General features: G+C 37.7%; 1 protein-coding gene across 1 annotated transcript; it reads right to left on the bottom strand.

Moving 5' to 3' along the window:
• Positions 1–312: 312 nt before the first annotated feature.
• Positions 313–780, bottom strand: LOC101031221 (large ribosomal subunit protein eL31-like). Its single transcript, XM_039480320.2, has one exon. It carries the CDS (start codon positions 744–746, stop codon positions 369–371), a length of 378 nt encoding a protein of 125 aa, XP_039336254.1. The 5' UTR covers positions 747–780; the 3' UTR covers positions 313–368.
• Between the last annotated feature and the right edge of the window lie 17,045 nt (positions 781–17,825).

Here is a 17,825-nt window from a genome sequence, read left to right as displayed (position 1 = left end):
GAGATAAAGGCCCAATGACCACATTTGTCCAGGCCACAAATGAATTTCCCTGCATGCCTGGGCCTTGACATGTGGGAAATGCAGACATCACACTGCTGAAAGGTCGTGAAAATAGCCTTTGCTCATGGCTCTGTTTTCTAATTCAGTGAGAGGGAGATAATACAGGGATGTTTCAAAAGGCTTCATCACTCACTTCTGCAACTAGTTTTGACAGAAAATTCTGCAGCCCACCAGATCATTGAACTCAGTGAGATTAAAACAAAACAGATAAACATTGATTTTATATAGCCATCAATCACCTGCTTTTGCTGCTTTTTTTTTTTTTTTGCAATTTTTAAAGTTTATTTGATGTATTTGACGATCAGCGATTAGTTCTCATCCACATTGACTGTCTGTAGATTTTTGAAAGTGGTAACAGGTACATAGGTAACCAAAGTATAGAGCTTATTTGGTGAATCTTCATCCTCATTACGTTTTCTGGACAACCGCACACGGATTCGGTATGGGACATTCCTTATTCCTTTGGCCCAGACAGCTTTGTTGAGCCTGGTATCAATGCGCACATCTGGAGTTCCCATCTCCTTCATAGCAAATTTCCGAATCTCTTTGAGTGCCCGAGGGGCACGCTTCTTGAAGCCCACTCCATGGATGCACTTGTGAATGCTGATGGTGTATTCTCGGGTCACCACCTCGTTGATGGCAGAACGGCCCTTTTTCTTCTCGCCACCCTTCTTTGCAGGAGCCATCCTGTCGGGTCTTTTTTTTTTTTTTTTTTTTTTGGTTGCCATGGCCATAGTATTCCTTTCCTCAGCTCTATGTTTTCCTTTCAAAAATGCTAAAATTGCATTAGAAAACACCTTTAACACTGTTTTCTTCAAGAAAAAAAAAACAAGTCATTCTTATACCTACTGTTTAAAATAATCTGAGAGAGGCCAAGAAAAGTGGCTCATGCCTGTAATCCCAGTATTTTGGGAGGCTTAGGCAGGTGGATCATGAGGTCAGGAGTTTGAGACCAGCCTGACCAACATGGTAAAACCCCATCTCTACTAAAAATACAAAAAATAGCCAGGTATGGTGGTAGATGCCTGTAATCCCAGCTACTCGGGAGGCTGAGGCAGGAGAATCACTTGAACCCAGGAGGCAGAGGTTGCAGTGAGCTGAGATCGTGTCATTGCATTCCAGCCTGGGCGACAGGTCAAGACTCCGCCTGTGACGGGGGTGGGGGCGCGGAGAAGAATCTGTTGGAACTAGAAGGTTGGGTAGGAAATAGTCTTTTGTTTCTAACACCATCTCCTTTGTCTCTAGGTCTACCCCTGGTCAGTTGAGTATCCATCTAGAATAAATACTATTATTAGGGGATGATATTCAGCTACATGATATCTGCCCTAAAAACCATCTGAACTTGAGTTGAGGATGAGAAGTAAAATGGATCTCTTGGATAATGTCGGGCAAGACAATTTAGTGCAGTGGGGAATCAAACACAGTATTCAAGCAGACATCTTTCAGACTCTCTGGTTTAAATAGATTAGCAGTATGAGAAGGGCATTTTAAACAGTGGGATTGGAGAAAGTTGGTCCCGATTCCTTAAACAAACAGAGAGTGGGTTTGGGATGATGTACCAACAGGTGAACATCTTATTGTTTACTAAAAGTAAACAATACTAAAAGTATTCCTCACCCTGGCTTCTATCAGATTCACTCATAAGGAGAAAACTTTCAAATAAAGATCCCTGGTTTCTCCTTTAGATCACTGAATGAGATGACTCAAGACCTCCATTACAGAACCCTGTTCTAGATGGTAAAAAGAAAAGGGCATTTATCTTCCTCAAATAAATCTCTAAGCTTGTGGCAGTGACAATCTGGAATTGTTACTATTCAAGTAAAGATCATTTTGGCAAAATGCTATGTTTCTCTTCAAAATATATTTAGGTGCTAATCTGACATTTCTCTGCCTGTCCCCTTTTTATACTCTTCTTTATCCAAGTGTAACACACACTCTTTGATGTAGTCCTTTCAAGTCAATCTTCATCTCTCAGCTGTTTATCCCTTCATTTTCCTTAGGCAGATAATCAGAGTACCTGTCAATCCTCCAGGCAGGAAATCATTCTGAAGAAACATTGAAAATAGAGGTGTTGTCTGCTCTCCTGAGGGATGTGAATAACAAAGGTTAAACAATGCCTCCCCCGCTGTCCTAGTATCCCACGCTCCTCTGTCTCCAGTATAAGTCCTGTGGCTTTGAATGGCATTTGTGGGGACTTAAATTGTGGAGTAGCACTGCCCTTGACGTCGCAAATCCAGAGGTCTTTTTTTTTTTTTTTTTAACCTCAGGGAATCTGTGCTTGTTCACATCTTAAAAGTTCTCCTCTTCTATATACAGGTGAATACTTAGGATTAATGTAATCTTCTTCATTAGAATACATACCAGCAGAGATTTACACGTTTTATTCTACCAAGAATGTTATTTATGTGCATGTCTTTTTATTTCTGCACCTCATTTCTTTATGAATAAATGTGGTGGGCAGGACTGGAGGGGGTGGTTGAAAGGGTACAGAAAAGCTGAGAAGCACTTAATGGAATGTATTACTTTCCGATTTTGAGGTGTCCTTTGTGGATTTAAAATCTGACTTTACATCTGCAGGGAGGATACAGGTGCATTAACTGTGCCTGTGCAAACCGCTGAACCTTGGCTTTTCTTCCTGCTGGATCTTCCTGAGGAGCTAAAGTAGGGCAGCAGCCCAGTAGGAATAGTGTAAATTCCCCTCCATTGCAAGTTGCTGCTATACCTTTGCCATTTTCCTCTGCTTTTGGGGGCCATGTAAAGACAAAGCATCCCATCACCGTCAGTCATTTTATCCCACAATATGGGGCCACGTATTCTATGGGGGCCCAGTCATTTGTCTAGATGAATCCACAGAGGAGGCAGCTGTGCATTGTCTGCAGCTAACTAGAGAATCAGAGTGAGAAAATTCAGCTGGGAGCTTGCTGTGAAACTGCCAAGAACTCTCTTGAGCTCATTACTTGGATAAGAACCAGAGCGAAGTGAATAAAGACCGAGGAAATGTAGCCCATGTCTTTATAGTGCCTTCACTGTACCTTGTCCTCCATAGACGGCATGCTTTAAAAATTGACACCACAGTACCTTTTCTTCCTTCTTTTACAATTAGGTTACAAGGGTTTCTACTGTTGATTCCTTTTCCCCTGAATTGAGGTTGTTCAGAGAACTTATATTAAAGCAGTGTTCTCTATTCTTTTCTTGAGTTTACTGGTCTTGTTCTAATAAAAGTTATTTTGTGTAAATATTACTATAATAATATTTGTGTTAATAACATAAAGCATAAATCCAGCACTTTCAAATACTAATCTGTTTCTTCAGCCATTTCTTGGCCAAGACATTTTTTTTTTTAGTCAGTGCTATGGAATTGTATTAGCCTCTTCTCACACAGCTAATAATAATTAAATGAAAATAAAGCTAGGTTTCTCTCTTTTCCTTTGACAGACTTGTTTATGTCTCAGTGAAGATTTGGGCAATCACACAATTTGTTGAGCCTATACTTTGGGCCAAGCATGATAGTAGACAACAAAAATTTGCCATATTGATGTTCATAACTACATAAGACAGGAATAATCACTCCAAACCCACAGATGAAAAATAGAAGCTCCTAGTAGTTAAATTAATTGTTTTAAGTCTCAGAGCTTAAGTGGTGGTTCTGGGAATTATTAAACCCAGAACGTCTTATTTCAATGTATGTAGTACAACTACTACACAATAAAATATTGCTGAAGTAGGAAGAAGAAACCCTTACGAAGTTTCTTCCTAATGTACACTCACCCAGATTTTCTTTTCCTATTCATCTCACAGAGATGGGCAGACTGAAAATAAATGAGTAGCTGTTTCAAAGGTTCTTCACTCAAAAAATTCAGAGAAAAGATAAATAGGTCAATATTTCCCAAAAAAGAATATACTCTGTGCCATCAAGAAAAACTCTGTGTGTGTGTGTATTACATGGTCACATGAGGATGTGCACTGATTGATTATATTCTTCCCCTCAGTGTTGCTGAAGTGTCCATCCAAGAAACATCCAGGCACTGTTATTTTCCATTCCTTTCCTTAAATTCCAGTGGAAGAGTAAAAACTTATTGCAAAGTGCCAGAAGTGGGTAGATTGCACACAATTCTATCCTGAGAGTCTGTCTAATCAATGTACTGGCCCGTATTTTTCACATTTTATGGGACAGCAGGGAAAATTGTTGAGAAGAGCCAATTTGCAGCTGTGTTCTTAATTATGCCTTCTATGTGAAAGGAGGCGAATTTTTCAGCAAGAGACTGCAGCTGCATTCATAAGGCAGGAAGACCTAGTGTTTGTAGCAGATAATTAAATGCCCTAGAGTTCCCAGATCCCAAGGTGGACTGAGCAGCCACCTCTCTGTGTGGCCCAGTCAAGCTACTTGACTCCTTTGTGCCTCAGTCAAGCCTGCTGCCAAAGTGTATTCAAACAGCAGGAGCTGACTGCAAAACAGATGCTATATGTGGGTAACAGTGTCTGGGATAATTATATTTCCCCAAGTCACTGTCACTTGCAAAACAGTGGAGTTCAAAAGTTCCTTCCTGCATTGAGTATCTTTGGGCTGTTGGTACTGCTGAGTCAGAACTGCCTCTTTCATGCATAGGCAGTTTACTTCGGGCCATGGTGGAAAGAAGAGTATAAAATCTTGATGTATCTATATTGCTTAGTACCAGGGGTAGTGAGAAAGAATAGCAGTCCACCAACCTAGGTGTGCACGAATGTAATTTTATTTTCTGAGCTCAATGTCTATTAAAATTTCTGAACCCCCAAAGGAAGAGAGAAGAGAGTTCAGAGATTATCCCCATTTTCCTCGTGATTGAATTTTATCAGCAGATTGCATATATTGTTTGCAACAAGGCACTGGAATAGTCACTGTGTTTGAGTCATTAGCTATACTCTTTGGCATCCCCTAAGACACTGTCCTCCCTATTGTGTCACGGTGGTCACTGTTGTGTTGTCCCTTGTTCCCTTAGGCATTGCTCTGTGCATGAGGTATTGTCATTCCTTCCCTGAAGTATGAAAATTACGTTACTATTACAGGCATTTCAGTGGGGCTGTCTGAGGCCATTCACCTCTTCCGGGCTTCTTTTAGGAAGAAGAAAAATATTCTATGCTTCTCCACCACTGAGGCATGAGGGAAAACTCTTCTCTGGATTCCCCAATCCTACCTGAGTTGCTGTTCTCTACTCTACCCTGGGTTTAAGGAGGGATGGCAAAGGGCACAGAGCTCATCTTTCATAAACACACTGAATCTAACCTCTCTTTATTTACTCTCCAATTCTCTGACTCTCTTTAATTCAGAAAAATGTCATCTGGGCTTAGGAAGAAAACTTTCAACCGGATTTCTTTTTACACTCAGAGCCCCTTCAAAGCCTGAAGTCCTTCTGTTTCTGTCATAATGTTTCTAACAGAGGTAATGGGTGGTTTCTAGCTCAGATAAGAAGAAACAAGGACCCCCAGAAACTATATGAGTTAATATTTAAACACCTTCATTTAGGTGTCAAGTTTATTGGTTTTACCCTGAGTGTACTCAAGGAGATTTTGTGTATTTCTTTCCTTTCTCAATCCTGCCAAGTGAAAAGATTCACATTAATATCTGCCCGATTTCCATTCATTCGACCACTGGAAAAGCACACTCATTATGTAAATATTGACACTGTGCCATACTGGTTAGTAAACAATGGTTATTCAAGAGCATAAGTATTACCACTGCTATTCTGTCAGCCCCTGAACGTCCTAATGAATAAAACCTGGCACGTGTGGGGCTACAGGATTCTTCCCTTAAACTACATCCAGCATCCACTCTTACTGGCCAGTCTCTGTGCCTTACTAGTTGTTGAACACTCTGAATGTCACTCCTGGCTGTGTTCCTGAGACTTAGAGGGAGTAAAGTCTAGGTGAGTGCTGCTGAGGTAGTCCTGGCACTTGAAAGTGTGTATTCATCCTTCAGGAAGGGTTGCCAGGGCCGGTGAGCTACTGCTGAGCTTCCCGATAAAACTGGAGGATCTTGTTTAGATATTGTGGTTAATCCTAACTTAAAAGACACTGGAGGTGATATCTAGAACAACCTACGTTTATCTTGAGCTCCCACTGGCTACTGGTTCTACAGACTTGAGCAAAGGCTTAATATCTATAAGAGGTGGTAATAACTCCTGTATCTTAGGAATCAAATATATAAATATCAAAAGGATGGAATAGCTGCCTATGTGCCTGCTTGCCTTCCTGCCTGCCTTCCTTCTTTCCTTCCTTCCTGAAATTTTTAATTCAAAAAAACTAGATGGGCAGAACAGGGGTGCAGTGGGAGACAAGAATGGTGGAGTATGGATAGGTGCAGCTCTACTCATCTACTAAGAGGGTCAGAGACTATGTGGTTAGGTAGGCAAACATGTGCCCTGGCAGAGGGTGGGTGAATGCCCCAGTAAGTGAATGCAGAGTTCCACTAAGAGGTTTGAAGTCTGAGTGGAGTAAGAAATGTATTTATGCAGTGGCAGTGAGTCAGGGGAGAAATTATATGCAGGAGGATTGACCAAATAAAAAACATACATTGAGAATAATGGAAGCCAAGTTTTTCACTGTTGGAGAAAAGAGTTACAAATACAGAAAGAGGCAAAACAAGAATATATGTTGTAAAGTTAGATTAGAATTGGAAGGGTTAGTGTAACTCATATTTTTCAATTCTATTGATAAATACCAAAGTAAATATACATGTAAATATGTCTGTATGTATTCTCTCACACACAAATACACATCCCATAGCTCTACATATCAAGAAGGTCTGTGAGCAGGAGCACCTCAAAAGCAATGACGGTACCTGGCACCAGATCTTGGTTTCTAAATACCATTCTCCTCTAAAAGGAAACAGCATCCCTTGGAGAAATAGCTGAAGCAGTGAAAGTACAAGATAATTCTGAAATCCTATGCCAAGAAACGAAAAAGAGCTAAAAATGATGGCGATGTTAAAGGAACAGAGAAGCCAACTTGAAGGAGTTTCACTGGCCAATCTGAGTCAGAGTGCACATCATAATATGTAATGATAGAAATAGATTATAACCCATTAAATAACGGGAATCCAGGAGTCTATACTAATGTAAGTAAATAAATAATTTAATTAATTAATAAGGAAACACTTTTATTACAATAGAATATCAACTAATAAACAGAAGAAATAATAGAATTAGAAAAATCATCATTTAGCAACTATCATACTAATCAGGTTAGTGATTAAACATCAATGAATGCTAAACTAGTGGGTGAAATTTAATAAGGAATGGGATATTTACAAAGTCTCAAAGTACCACAAAATACCTAGTAATTATAAAGAAAAAAAGAGCAACTCTTCATTGGATAAACTGGACAAAGATCACTTCAGTGGTGTTTTGGGAATGATTAAATTTAACATCATCAATATAGGAGCAAACAGAAGTTTTGTCACTCCTGAGAGGATGCAATCAAAATAACACAGAAGCACTTCTGCAATATTTCTACCAAAAATACATAAACTGAATCATTCCATAAACATCAGAAAAGTCCAAATGAGGGACAGTCTAAAAGAAAACCTGCATGTAATCTTGCAAAGTGTCAAGGTCAGGGACAGACTGAGGATTCCAGATCATGACAACTAAATGCAATATAGTATTCTAAACTAAATCCTTTGTCATAAAGGACATTATTAGGACAACTGGCAAAAGCTTGAATGGGGTCAGAGGATCAGATGGGAGTAATATATCAATGTCAGTTTCCTGACTTTGATAATTATATTATGGTTGTGTAGCAGAATATCCTTTTTGTAGGGAATACAAACTAAAGTGTATTAGAATGGTGAAGCATTGTGTCAGCAACTTACTCTAAAAGGGTTCAGGAAAAAAAGTTATTTGATTATTGCAGTTTTTATAGTGAGTTTAAAATTGTTTTAAAAGATTTTAAGTAAAAGAGAAGAGAAAGAGGATAATACAACATATGTAGCTAAGAGAAATTCCCTTTGCACAGAAAAAGGATTGGAAGAAACTACAACTGGCCAAAGCATGTATGAATGCAGCATGTATGGCCAAGCACATGTGTGTGATGAGTCATCTGTCTCATTGCTCTGTCAGGATGAAAGAGCTGCTTGAGAATATTGCCTTACCCAAACACACATTTTAAAGGGAAAGCGATCTGAAGAACCAAAGACCAAAAAAATAGATTATTTATAGCACTTATAGGATGTATAGGATTATTTTAAATGGTTCTAATGGAATTGAGCAGCATTGTGTAACAGAAATGTAAAGCATGGAAAAGCATCTTTACGCCGGGTGTGGTAGCTCACACCTGTAATCTCAGCACTTTGGGAGGCTGAGGTGGGTGGATCACTGGAGGTCAGGAGTTCTAGACCAGCCTGGCCAACACTGTGAAACCCTATCTCGACTAAAAATAAAAAATAAATTAGCCAGGCATGGTGATGCATACCTGTAAATCCAGCTACTTGGGAGGCTGGGGTAGGAGAATTGCTTGAACTGGGGAGGCAGAGGTTGCAGTGAGCTGAGATTATGCCACTGCACTCCAGCCTGGGCAACAGAATGAGATTTCATTTTTTTAAAAGTATATTTAATAGAATATTAAAATGTGCTCCAATAATGGCTGAAAGTGTTATCACTGTTAGTTCTTAACCAGAAACAAAATCAATTAAAATTGTTTTAATATCACATTCTTCTAGCAAAATAAAAGCAGCAAAACTATTTATAATGGAGTTCATTGTCTTTTCACTGAAGTACTGGCAATGGCAATCTGACTTCTACTTACTTGTAGAGCCCCTATATTTGAACAATTCCTTAATTACACACATAGCTTATTCAAGGCAAAATCCAGCCAAATCTTCACATATATTGCCACAGAAAGAACTTCAAATTACTTTCAATGGCTGAATAGAAAAACCGTAAGAAATTGAAACAGATCCAGTAAAGTTGTCAAGGAGACAGGAAAATAAATTAACAAAACAAATTATAGTGTAGTGGTTAAGAGCACAAAGCCTAGTTCTACCACTGCAGAGTTGTGTGACCTTCGGGACATTACTTAACCTCTCTGTGTTTCAGGTTTCCCAGCTGTAAAATGAGGATAAGAATAGTATCTACTCCACAAAGCTGTTGCAAGGTTTAATGGGTTGTTTTACAGCAAGGGTTTTAAATGGTAATTAGTTATGATAAGTGATCAATGAGTGCCAGCTAGTATTTAAATTTTTATTCTTTATCACTTTTGCATACAGTAGGGCTGTTGCCCCCAAAACAATCCTAAAGCTGTTTCTCTAGGGAGAGCACATAAACCACCACCCAACATTCTAATGTATTTTTGTTTGTCTTTTGAAATGCTAAATCCTGATAACCTCAAATGTATTATTTTACATAAAAAATATTTAAAATGAATTATAATTTGGGAGAAATCCAAGAGGAACTAAAGCCAACATATTTTAAATATTTGTGCAGAAAAAGCAGTTAAATAATTAATTCAGAAAACTCAAATAAGATTCTTGCCGGGCGCGGTGGCTCAAGCCTGTAATCCCAGCACTTTGGGAGGCCGAGGCAGGTGGATCACAAGGTCAAGAGATCGAGACCATCCTGGTCAACATGATGAAACCCCGTCTCTACTAAAAATACAAAAAAGTAGCTGGGCATGGTGGCATATGCCTGTAATCCAAGCTACTCAGGAGGCTGAGGCAGGAGAATTGCCTGAACCCAGGAGGCAGAGGTTGCAGTGAGCCGAGATCGCGCCATTGCACTCCAGCCTGGGTAACAAGAGCGAAACTCCGTCTCAAAAAAAAAAAAAAAAATAGATTCTTGTAAATATTCTTTATAAAGAAATCTTGTATTCATTTTCCATTGCATTTTCACTCTGTAAGACAGGATAGGCAGATCAAGTAATAACATTTTTTTTTAAAGCTGAAGAAACTGAGACAAAAACCAGTTAAGTGAATTTCCCACAACTACAAGGAACAGAATGTAATCCAGTATTGTCTGTAATTTGAATCAGAATCTAAATTCAAAGCAAAGCACTGTAAAGTGGAAAATGTATGTCATAAAGATTTGATGGTTAACACACAACTTAGCATAGTTTAAGTCTGTTTCTAGACCACTGTTTATTCAACAGACATTTTTATCTTAACAGAGGCATCATTCAATCCTAAAGATAGTACCCTCTTTAGAAAGACACCAACCAGCCCAGCAGGGTGGCTCGTGCCTGTAATCCCAGCACCGAAGGAGGCTGAGGAGGACGGATCATGGGGTCAGGAGTTCAAGACCAGCCTGGCCAATATGGTGAAACCCCATATCTACTAAAAATACAAAAAATTAGCCAGGTGTGGTGACGCATACCTGTAGTCCCAGCTACTCCAGAGCCTGAGGCAAGATAATTGCTTGAACCCAGGAAGCAGAGGTTGCAGTGACCCAAGATGGCACCACTGCACTGCAACCTGGGCAAGAGTGAGATTCCATCTTACCAAAAGGAAAGAGAGAAAGACACCAACCGAAGTTTGCATTAAAGAATTATTCAGATTTGAATCCCAACAGATATAGTAAAACCAAATTTGACTCAAAGCAAGTCAATTTTATTGCTCCAAATGATTTGACTAGTTGTGTCAAAGCAAAGAAACCAAGTTAGTTTACTGAAAACGTTATACCAATAGTTAGACTGAACTGGTCAATTTATGTTGTGTGTTTGTAGCTAATCTGACTAGCATCTGACTAGTTTGACTAATAAAGCCACTAAAAATGGATGATTCTATTTGTACATAAAGAAAAATAGCAATAGTCATAAGTTTCCCAGAATACTTTAACATTGATCTCAGACACTTGTGGGAACAACCATTTAAAATCAGATATGCTCTCTCACAACTGCAAAACCTAAATAGAACATTGAGAGAGACTGAAAATAATTAAAGAAGCTTTACTGTTCATATTAACAAAAGATTTCTCTAATAGCAATGTTGTCCCTACTTTTTTATAAGAATGATCCTTAATATAAATAAGGTCGTGTGTGTTGGCTCATGCCTGTAATTCCAGTGCTTTGGAAGGCTGAGGTGGGAGAATCACTTGAGACCAGGAGTTTGAGACCAGCTTGGACATCATAGTAAGAGCCCATTTCTACAAAAAAAATTAAAACTTTGTCAAGCATGGTGGTGAGAGCCTATAATTCTAGCTACTTTGGAGGCTGAGGCTGGAGGATAACTTCAGCCCGAGTTAGAGGTTCCAGTGTGTTAGGATCATGCCACTGCACTAATGTGGGCAACAGAGCAAGTTCCTCTCTGGGAAAAAAGAAAAAGATAGATGGATTTCTTCTATGTCAAAATATAAATGAAGCAGGAGACCAAAAAATCTTAAAGAAAAAATATGCATTTTTGATTATATAAAATTTTAAATAATTTCTAGAAAAACCATCAAAAATAGGATTAGGAGAAATATTCAGAAAAGAATATTTGCAACCCATATAATACATTATGGGTTATCTATGAGGTTCAAAGAATTTCTACCAGTTCATAAGAAAAGGATAATTTGGGGAAAAAATGTAAATGGGCAAACATTAGGAACAGTCAAACAGAGAAAATTCATATGAACTTTAAACATTGGAAAGGATGCCCAATTTTACTAGCCATCAAAGATATATGCAAGTTAAAACTAAGTTGAGGTACTGCTTTCCATCTGTCAGACCAGAAAAATTTAAGAAAATATTAATATTTAATGCCTGTGTATGACATTTTAGTGGAAGTATGAATTGCTATATCAATTTCGGAAAGTGATTTGGAAATATTACTTAACATTATAAATATACACTTTCTTTGCTCCAGAAATTTTACCTCTATAAAAATAAAAGCACCAATGAGTAGACAGATAGACAGATAGATAAGGCATTAGTTTTTTCTTGCTGTAACAAATTACCAAAAACCTTGTTGCTTAGAACCATACAAATCTATTAAAACAACACAAATACAATTCTGGAGGTCAAAAGTCCTAATATCAAGATGTCAGCAAAGCTGCATTCATTCTGGAGGGTCCCTTCCGACTTCCAGAGTCAGTTTCTTTACCTTTCTTAGCTTCCGGAGACCACCTGCATTTCCTGGCTCATGACCAGTTCCCTCTATCAATATGACTTCTGCTTGTGTCCTGACAGCTACCTTCTATGTTCCTCTTATGAGAGTCCCTGTGATTACCCTTAGCCTACCTGGATAGTATCTCTATCTCAAGGCCCGTAACTTAGCCATGTCTGCAAAGTTCATTTTGTCATATAAGATAAAATAAGGTTTAAAGGTTCCAAGGGTTAGAATATGAATATCTGTGGAAGGCTTTTATTCTCCCTACTATATTTATATGCCCACAGCCGCATACACATATGCACATTTACTATTGAAAAAGCATATTGGAATATTCAGCTTTCCATGACAAAGATACTAAAGTTAGATCCCCACCATACACTATCACTTAAATTCTGAAGACACTGACTGCTGAAATGAGAAAACAAAACTCTAAATCTGTTAGGGAAAAAAGAAGAAATGTCTTAACAAAAACTTTAACCTGAGTGTATTGACACATGCCTATAGACCCAGCTACTTGAGGTGAGAGGACTGCTTGAGCCCAGGAGTTCAAGGACAGCCAAGGCAACAAAGTGGGACCCTGTCTCTTAAAAAATATGTATACATTTTAAAAATTTATATCCTTCACCCACTTTTTGATGGGATTGTTTTTTCTTATAAATTTGTTTTAGTTCTTTGTAGATTCTAGATAATAGCCCTTTGTCAGATGGGTAGATTGCAAAAATTTTTTTCCTATTCTGTTGGTTGCCAGCTCACTCTAATGATTGTTTCTTTTGCTATGCAGAAGCTCTGGAGTTTAATTAAGTCCCATTTGTCTATTTTGGCTTTTGTTGCCATTGCTTTTGGTGCTTTAGTCATGAAGTTCTTGCCTATGCTTATGTCCTGAATGGTATTGCCTAGGTTTTCTTCTAGGGTTTTTACAGCGTTAGGTCTTATGTTTAAATCTTTAATCCATCTTGAGTTAATGTTTGTATAAGGTGTAAGGAGGGGGTCCAGTTTCAGCTTTCTGCACATGGCTAGCCAGTTTTCCCAACATTTATGCAGCCAACAACTGCATGAAAAAATGCTCATCATCACTGGTCATTACATAAATGCAAATCAAAACCACATTGAGATACCATCCCACATCAATTAGAATGGTGATCATTAAAAAATCTGGAGACAACAGATGCTGGAGAGGATGTGGAGAAATAGGAGGGCTTTTATACTGTTGGTGGGAGTGTAAATTAGTTCAACCACTGTGGAAGACAGTGTGGTGATTTCTCAAGGATCTAGAATAGAAATAACATTTGACTCAGCAATCTCATTATTGGGTATATACCCAAAGGATTATAAATCATCCTATTATAAAGACAGAGGCACATGCATGTTCATTGCAGCACTGTTTACAATAGCAAAGACTTGGAATCAACCCAAATGCCCATCAATGATAGGCTAGATAAAGCAAATGTGGCATATAGACACCATGGAATACTATGCAGCCATAAAAAAGGATGAGTTCATGTTCTTTGCAGGGCCATGGATGAATCCGGAAACCATCATTCTCAGCAAACTGACATAAGAACAGAAAACCTAACACTGCATGTTCTCACTCATAGTGGGTGTTGAACCATGAAAACTCACGGACACAGGGAGGGGAACATCACACACAGGGGCCTGTTGAGGGGTGGGTGGGGGACTAGGGAAGGGATAGCAGGGGTTGGGGGTATTGGAGAGGGATAACATTAGGAGAAATACCTAATATAGGTAGCGGGGGGAATGGATGCAGCAAACCAGCATAGCATGTATAAACCTATGCAACAATCCTGCACAATCTGCACATGTACCCCAGAACTTAAAGTATAATTTAAAAAATAAATTTCGATCCTAAAAACAGACACAAAATGCCCCAGCATTTGCACTTTTGAGACTATATCTTAGAGGAACTCTGACACATTTATAAGGAGATATGTACCATTGTTTTATCAGCAAGATCCGTAGTGGCCAAAAATTAAAAAGTATAAATATCCATCAGGGCTGTAGATGAATAAAATGTGATATATTATATTATGAAATATTCTGCAGCAATTAAATAGAAAAAGCTCTTTATAACTAGTTCTCTATAACAGGTTTGAATTTTAAAAAAAATATTGTATTTAAAACCCAGAAAATCCTGTTTTACTCAAAATGGCAAAAGGCTCTGAACAGCCTAGAGTCCCTATGCGAATTGATATTATTACTTCTCTGACTTTCTCCTTATGCAGTATGCACCAGCCACACTGTCCTCCTGGATGCCCCTAATACACCAGGCACACTTCCACCTGACAGTTTTTGCACTGGCTCTTCCCTCTGCCTGGAATGCTCTTCCCAGCAACTTCCCTCATCTTCCTCAAATCTTTACTCAAATTCCTCCTAATCGATAAGGACTGTCCTAGCTACTCAAATTAAAATTGCAACTCAACTCACTCCAACCTCTGAGCATCCCAAAATCCTTTCCTTATTTCATTTTTTTTTTCATAACACTTATTTCAAACACATTCTATAATCCCATTTTTTGGTTGTGTTTACTGTTTGCTGGCTGTCTCCTCTGGCTACAGCATAAACCTCATGAGGTCTAGGATTTTGTTTCATCCACAGATGTTTTCTAAAACCTAAAATAGTACCTGACACATAGTAGGTCATGGAACATACAGAACATATAGGAGAGAAACAGTGAATGTCAACACTAGGGAAGTGATAGAATACATTCGTTATTGCAGAATATCATGAAGGTATTTTAAAAGCGTGAATAAAATCTGTATCTGGTGATTTCCAGCGATTCATGATGGAGAAAGGATAAAATGATATGTATCAGGCTAACACTAGTTGCCTTGAGGAAGAGAAGAAAAAGTTGTAAAAATAATAAAAGATTATAAATTGGAAAAAACTTACAGTATAATACCAAGTAAAAATTATGAACTACAAATATATATCTATATACATATATTTTATTACTATAGTATGTAAAAGTTTTAAATGGATATCACCAATGATTAGTAAAAAAACTTGAACATAAAAATATTGATCAGGGTTCTGCGTGCAAGTTTTGCCTCAGATTTCTTATTGTTCTAATGGGCTTTGTAATAAAGTAACATTTATAAAAGAAAGAAAACAGAGAAACTTGACCTTTTATATTTTCACAAATAACTTCTAAAAGGAGTATTTTTATTAATTTTTGAAGTAAAAAAGACTTCCTGTTTAATAAATCTTTTTACAACATACATACTCATTTCTAGAACATATCTCATTCTCTTTCCTGAGCATTATTAAAGAAATGAGTATTTCCCAAAATAAACTTCTAATGTACAATACAAATCTGCCACTTGAGCTTATTAAGCATTGGTAACAGTAAAGGTAGATATCACTGAGTTTTCCTCTCAATGATATTATTCTACTATATTTTATACAAGATACTTTATAATTAATTTTCAAGTAAATTTTTATAGCTTTTTTTTTTTTAAATTATTTCAGTGGGTTTTGGGGGAACAGGTAGTGTCTGGTTACCTGAATACATTCTTTGTGGTGATTTCTGAGTGCAGCTTTATCTTACGACTTTTCTGTAAAACAAAATCTTAAGACACTAGTAGAGCAAGTATTTTTAGCCTCATCTTATAGATGAAAAAGAGAGAAAGTTTGAATGACTATCCAACGTCACTCAGCTAGTTAAATAGGAACTATGCCTAGTTACCCTGACTTCTACTTCAGTTTTTCCATTTTTGTCTGTCAAAATCTGACAGTCACATTCTTATAGCAGCTTTAAAAAGTACTAATGAAATATTTTATCAAGACTCTCCTGTCTTCAGCTGAAGAGATCATTCATCAATTGCTTTTCCTCTGGGTTAGAAGAAAAATTTGAGTTTATAACCATCAGATTATAGTCACCTCTAACAGTCATCAATGATACTAAACACCAGTGTTACAGACTACGTTCTTCCAAAATTCATTTGTCAAAATCCTAACCCCCAATATGAAGGTATTAGGAGATAGGGACTTTGGGAGATGATTAGGTGATAAGAGTAAAGCCCTCATGAATCAGATTAGTGCCCTTCTAATAAAAAGGTCCAAGAAAGCATTTTTGCCCCTTTACTAGGTGAAGTTATATCCAAAAGACAGCATTCTATGAACCACAAAGTGGGTCCCCACCACTAAAAATGCTGGCATCTTGACCTTGGACTTCCCAAATTCCAGAACAGTGAGAATTAAATATTTGTTGCTTAAGCAACTCAATCTGTGGAACTCTTGTTATAGTAGCCTGAACTAGGACAATCAGATTATTTTAAAGGCATCTACATCACTGGTTATAATTCATAACCACCAGTAGAATAAAAGTTGATAGCCAACTAAATTGATAACACAATACATGTTACCAATAAGTGGACCAAAATTGTTCTTATGGTATTCAGTAAAAGTTTTCACCAATTTATGTCAAAGATACCCAGTTGCTTTTTCATTTATTTTCTGTTTAAATTAATCAATATAAACATGAAATTTTCTTTTTTTCAGAATAAACTTACAGAGAGAACAGATCACTGTGAAAGGTTAGAAATAAAAGAATAAGAAAACACAAAAGGAATGAGAAAATGTGATTTGAAAAGTTGTACTCATAGTGTTGTGTTATCTTTAGTAAGAAACTGATCCACCTAACCTAGTCATTTTGTTACTTTTTCCTTTAGATGTGTTTGACTTGTGCTAATTCTTTATATTCTCATTTTCTACTGGTGAGAGCAGCCTACATTTTTCAGATGAATGACTTGTCATAGTCACTATCTGTGGCCATGTAAAGAATGAAGACCTTTCTTCCTTCAGTGATAAAACTGTCACTACCAATTGACTGCATTACTACCATATGCACCTGTGCTCCACAAACTAAAAAGGAGAACAGCGATAGAGAAGCAATGGATTAAAGGTAAGATGAGAGCCATGGAATGCAATTTTATGACATAGTCAACATACAGTAACCAGGATTTCTCTTATAATCTTCTAACACCAGAGAGAAATGTAACACATTTCCCAATGTATCTAGCTGACTTTTTATGCTTTGACAGCTAGATCACATTTCCAGGAGTTACCTACAGCACCACACTCTCACCAAAAAATAGAAAACTTTTCTTTCTGGGTAGTTAGGTTAAGGGAGTTTGTGCTAATCCTATGAAATAAAAGACATGTGAAAGCAAGAGGCCTGAGGGCTCCTGCAAATCAAGAACGATGAAGTGTCAGCTTTTAGCCCCAAGAAAATGTCATAGAAAGAACTTCTACCAAACTTACACTTTTCAAAATGGCTGTAAAATTGCACTTTCTTGCCTACTTAACAACTCCCCTTGTACCACCCCCAGACACACGCACACATTATGAAAAGTTGGCAGCTGCTGTGGGTGGTGGTGGTGATCCTAGTGGTTGTTTTAGTGGAGTTGGTTTGTTCTGGTTTTGCTTTCATTTTATGTCAAAAGCCGGACCTTTAAAATACTTTGACATTGCCCCTTACATTTTGAGGAACAAGATATGTAAGTATATATGTTATAAAATTATACATTTAGTGGCCCTTAAAAATAAAATTTGTGGATTATTAGGATGTACACTGATAGCAATAAATAATTTAACATTAACTATTTTGTGCATGATACATGGACACAGGGAGGGGAAAATCACACAGCAAGGCCTGTCAAGGAATCGGGGGAAAGGGAAGGGAAAGCATTAG

The sequence above is a fragment of the Saimiri boliviensis genome, chromosome 9, assembly GCF_048565385.1.
Source record: "Saimiri boliviensis isolate mSaiBol1 chromosome 9, mSaiBol1.pri, whole genome shotgun sequence".
Lineage (NCBI taxonomy): Eukaryota > Metazoa > Chordata > Mammalia > Primates > Cebidae > Saimiri > Saimiri boliviensis.
This window is presented reverse-complemented; position numbering and strand designations above follow the sequence as displayed.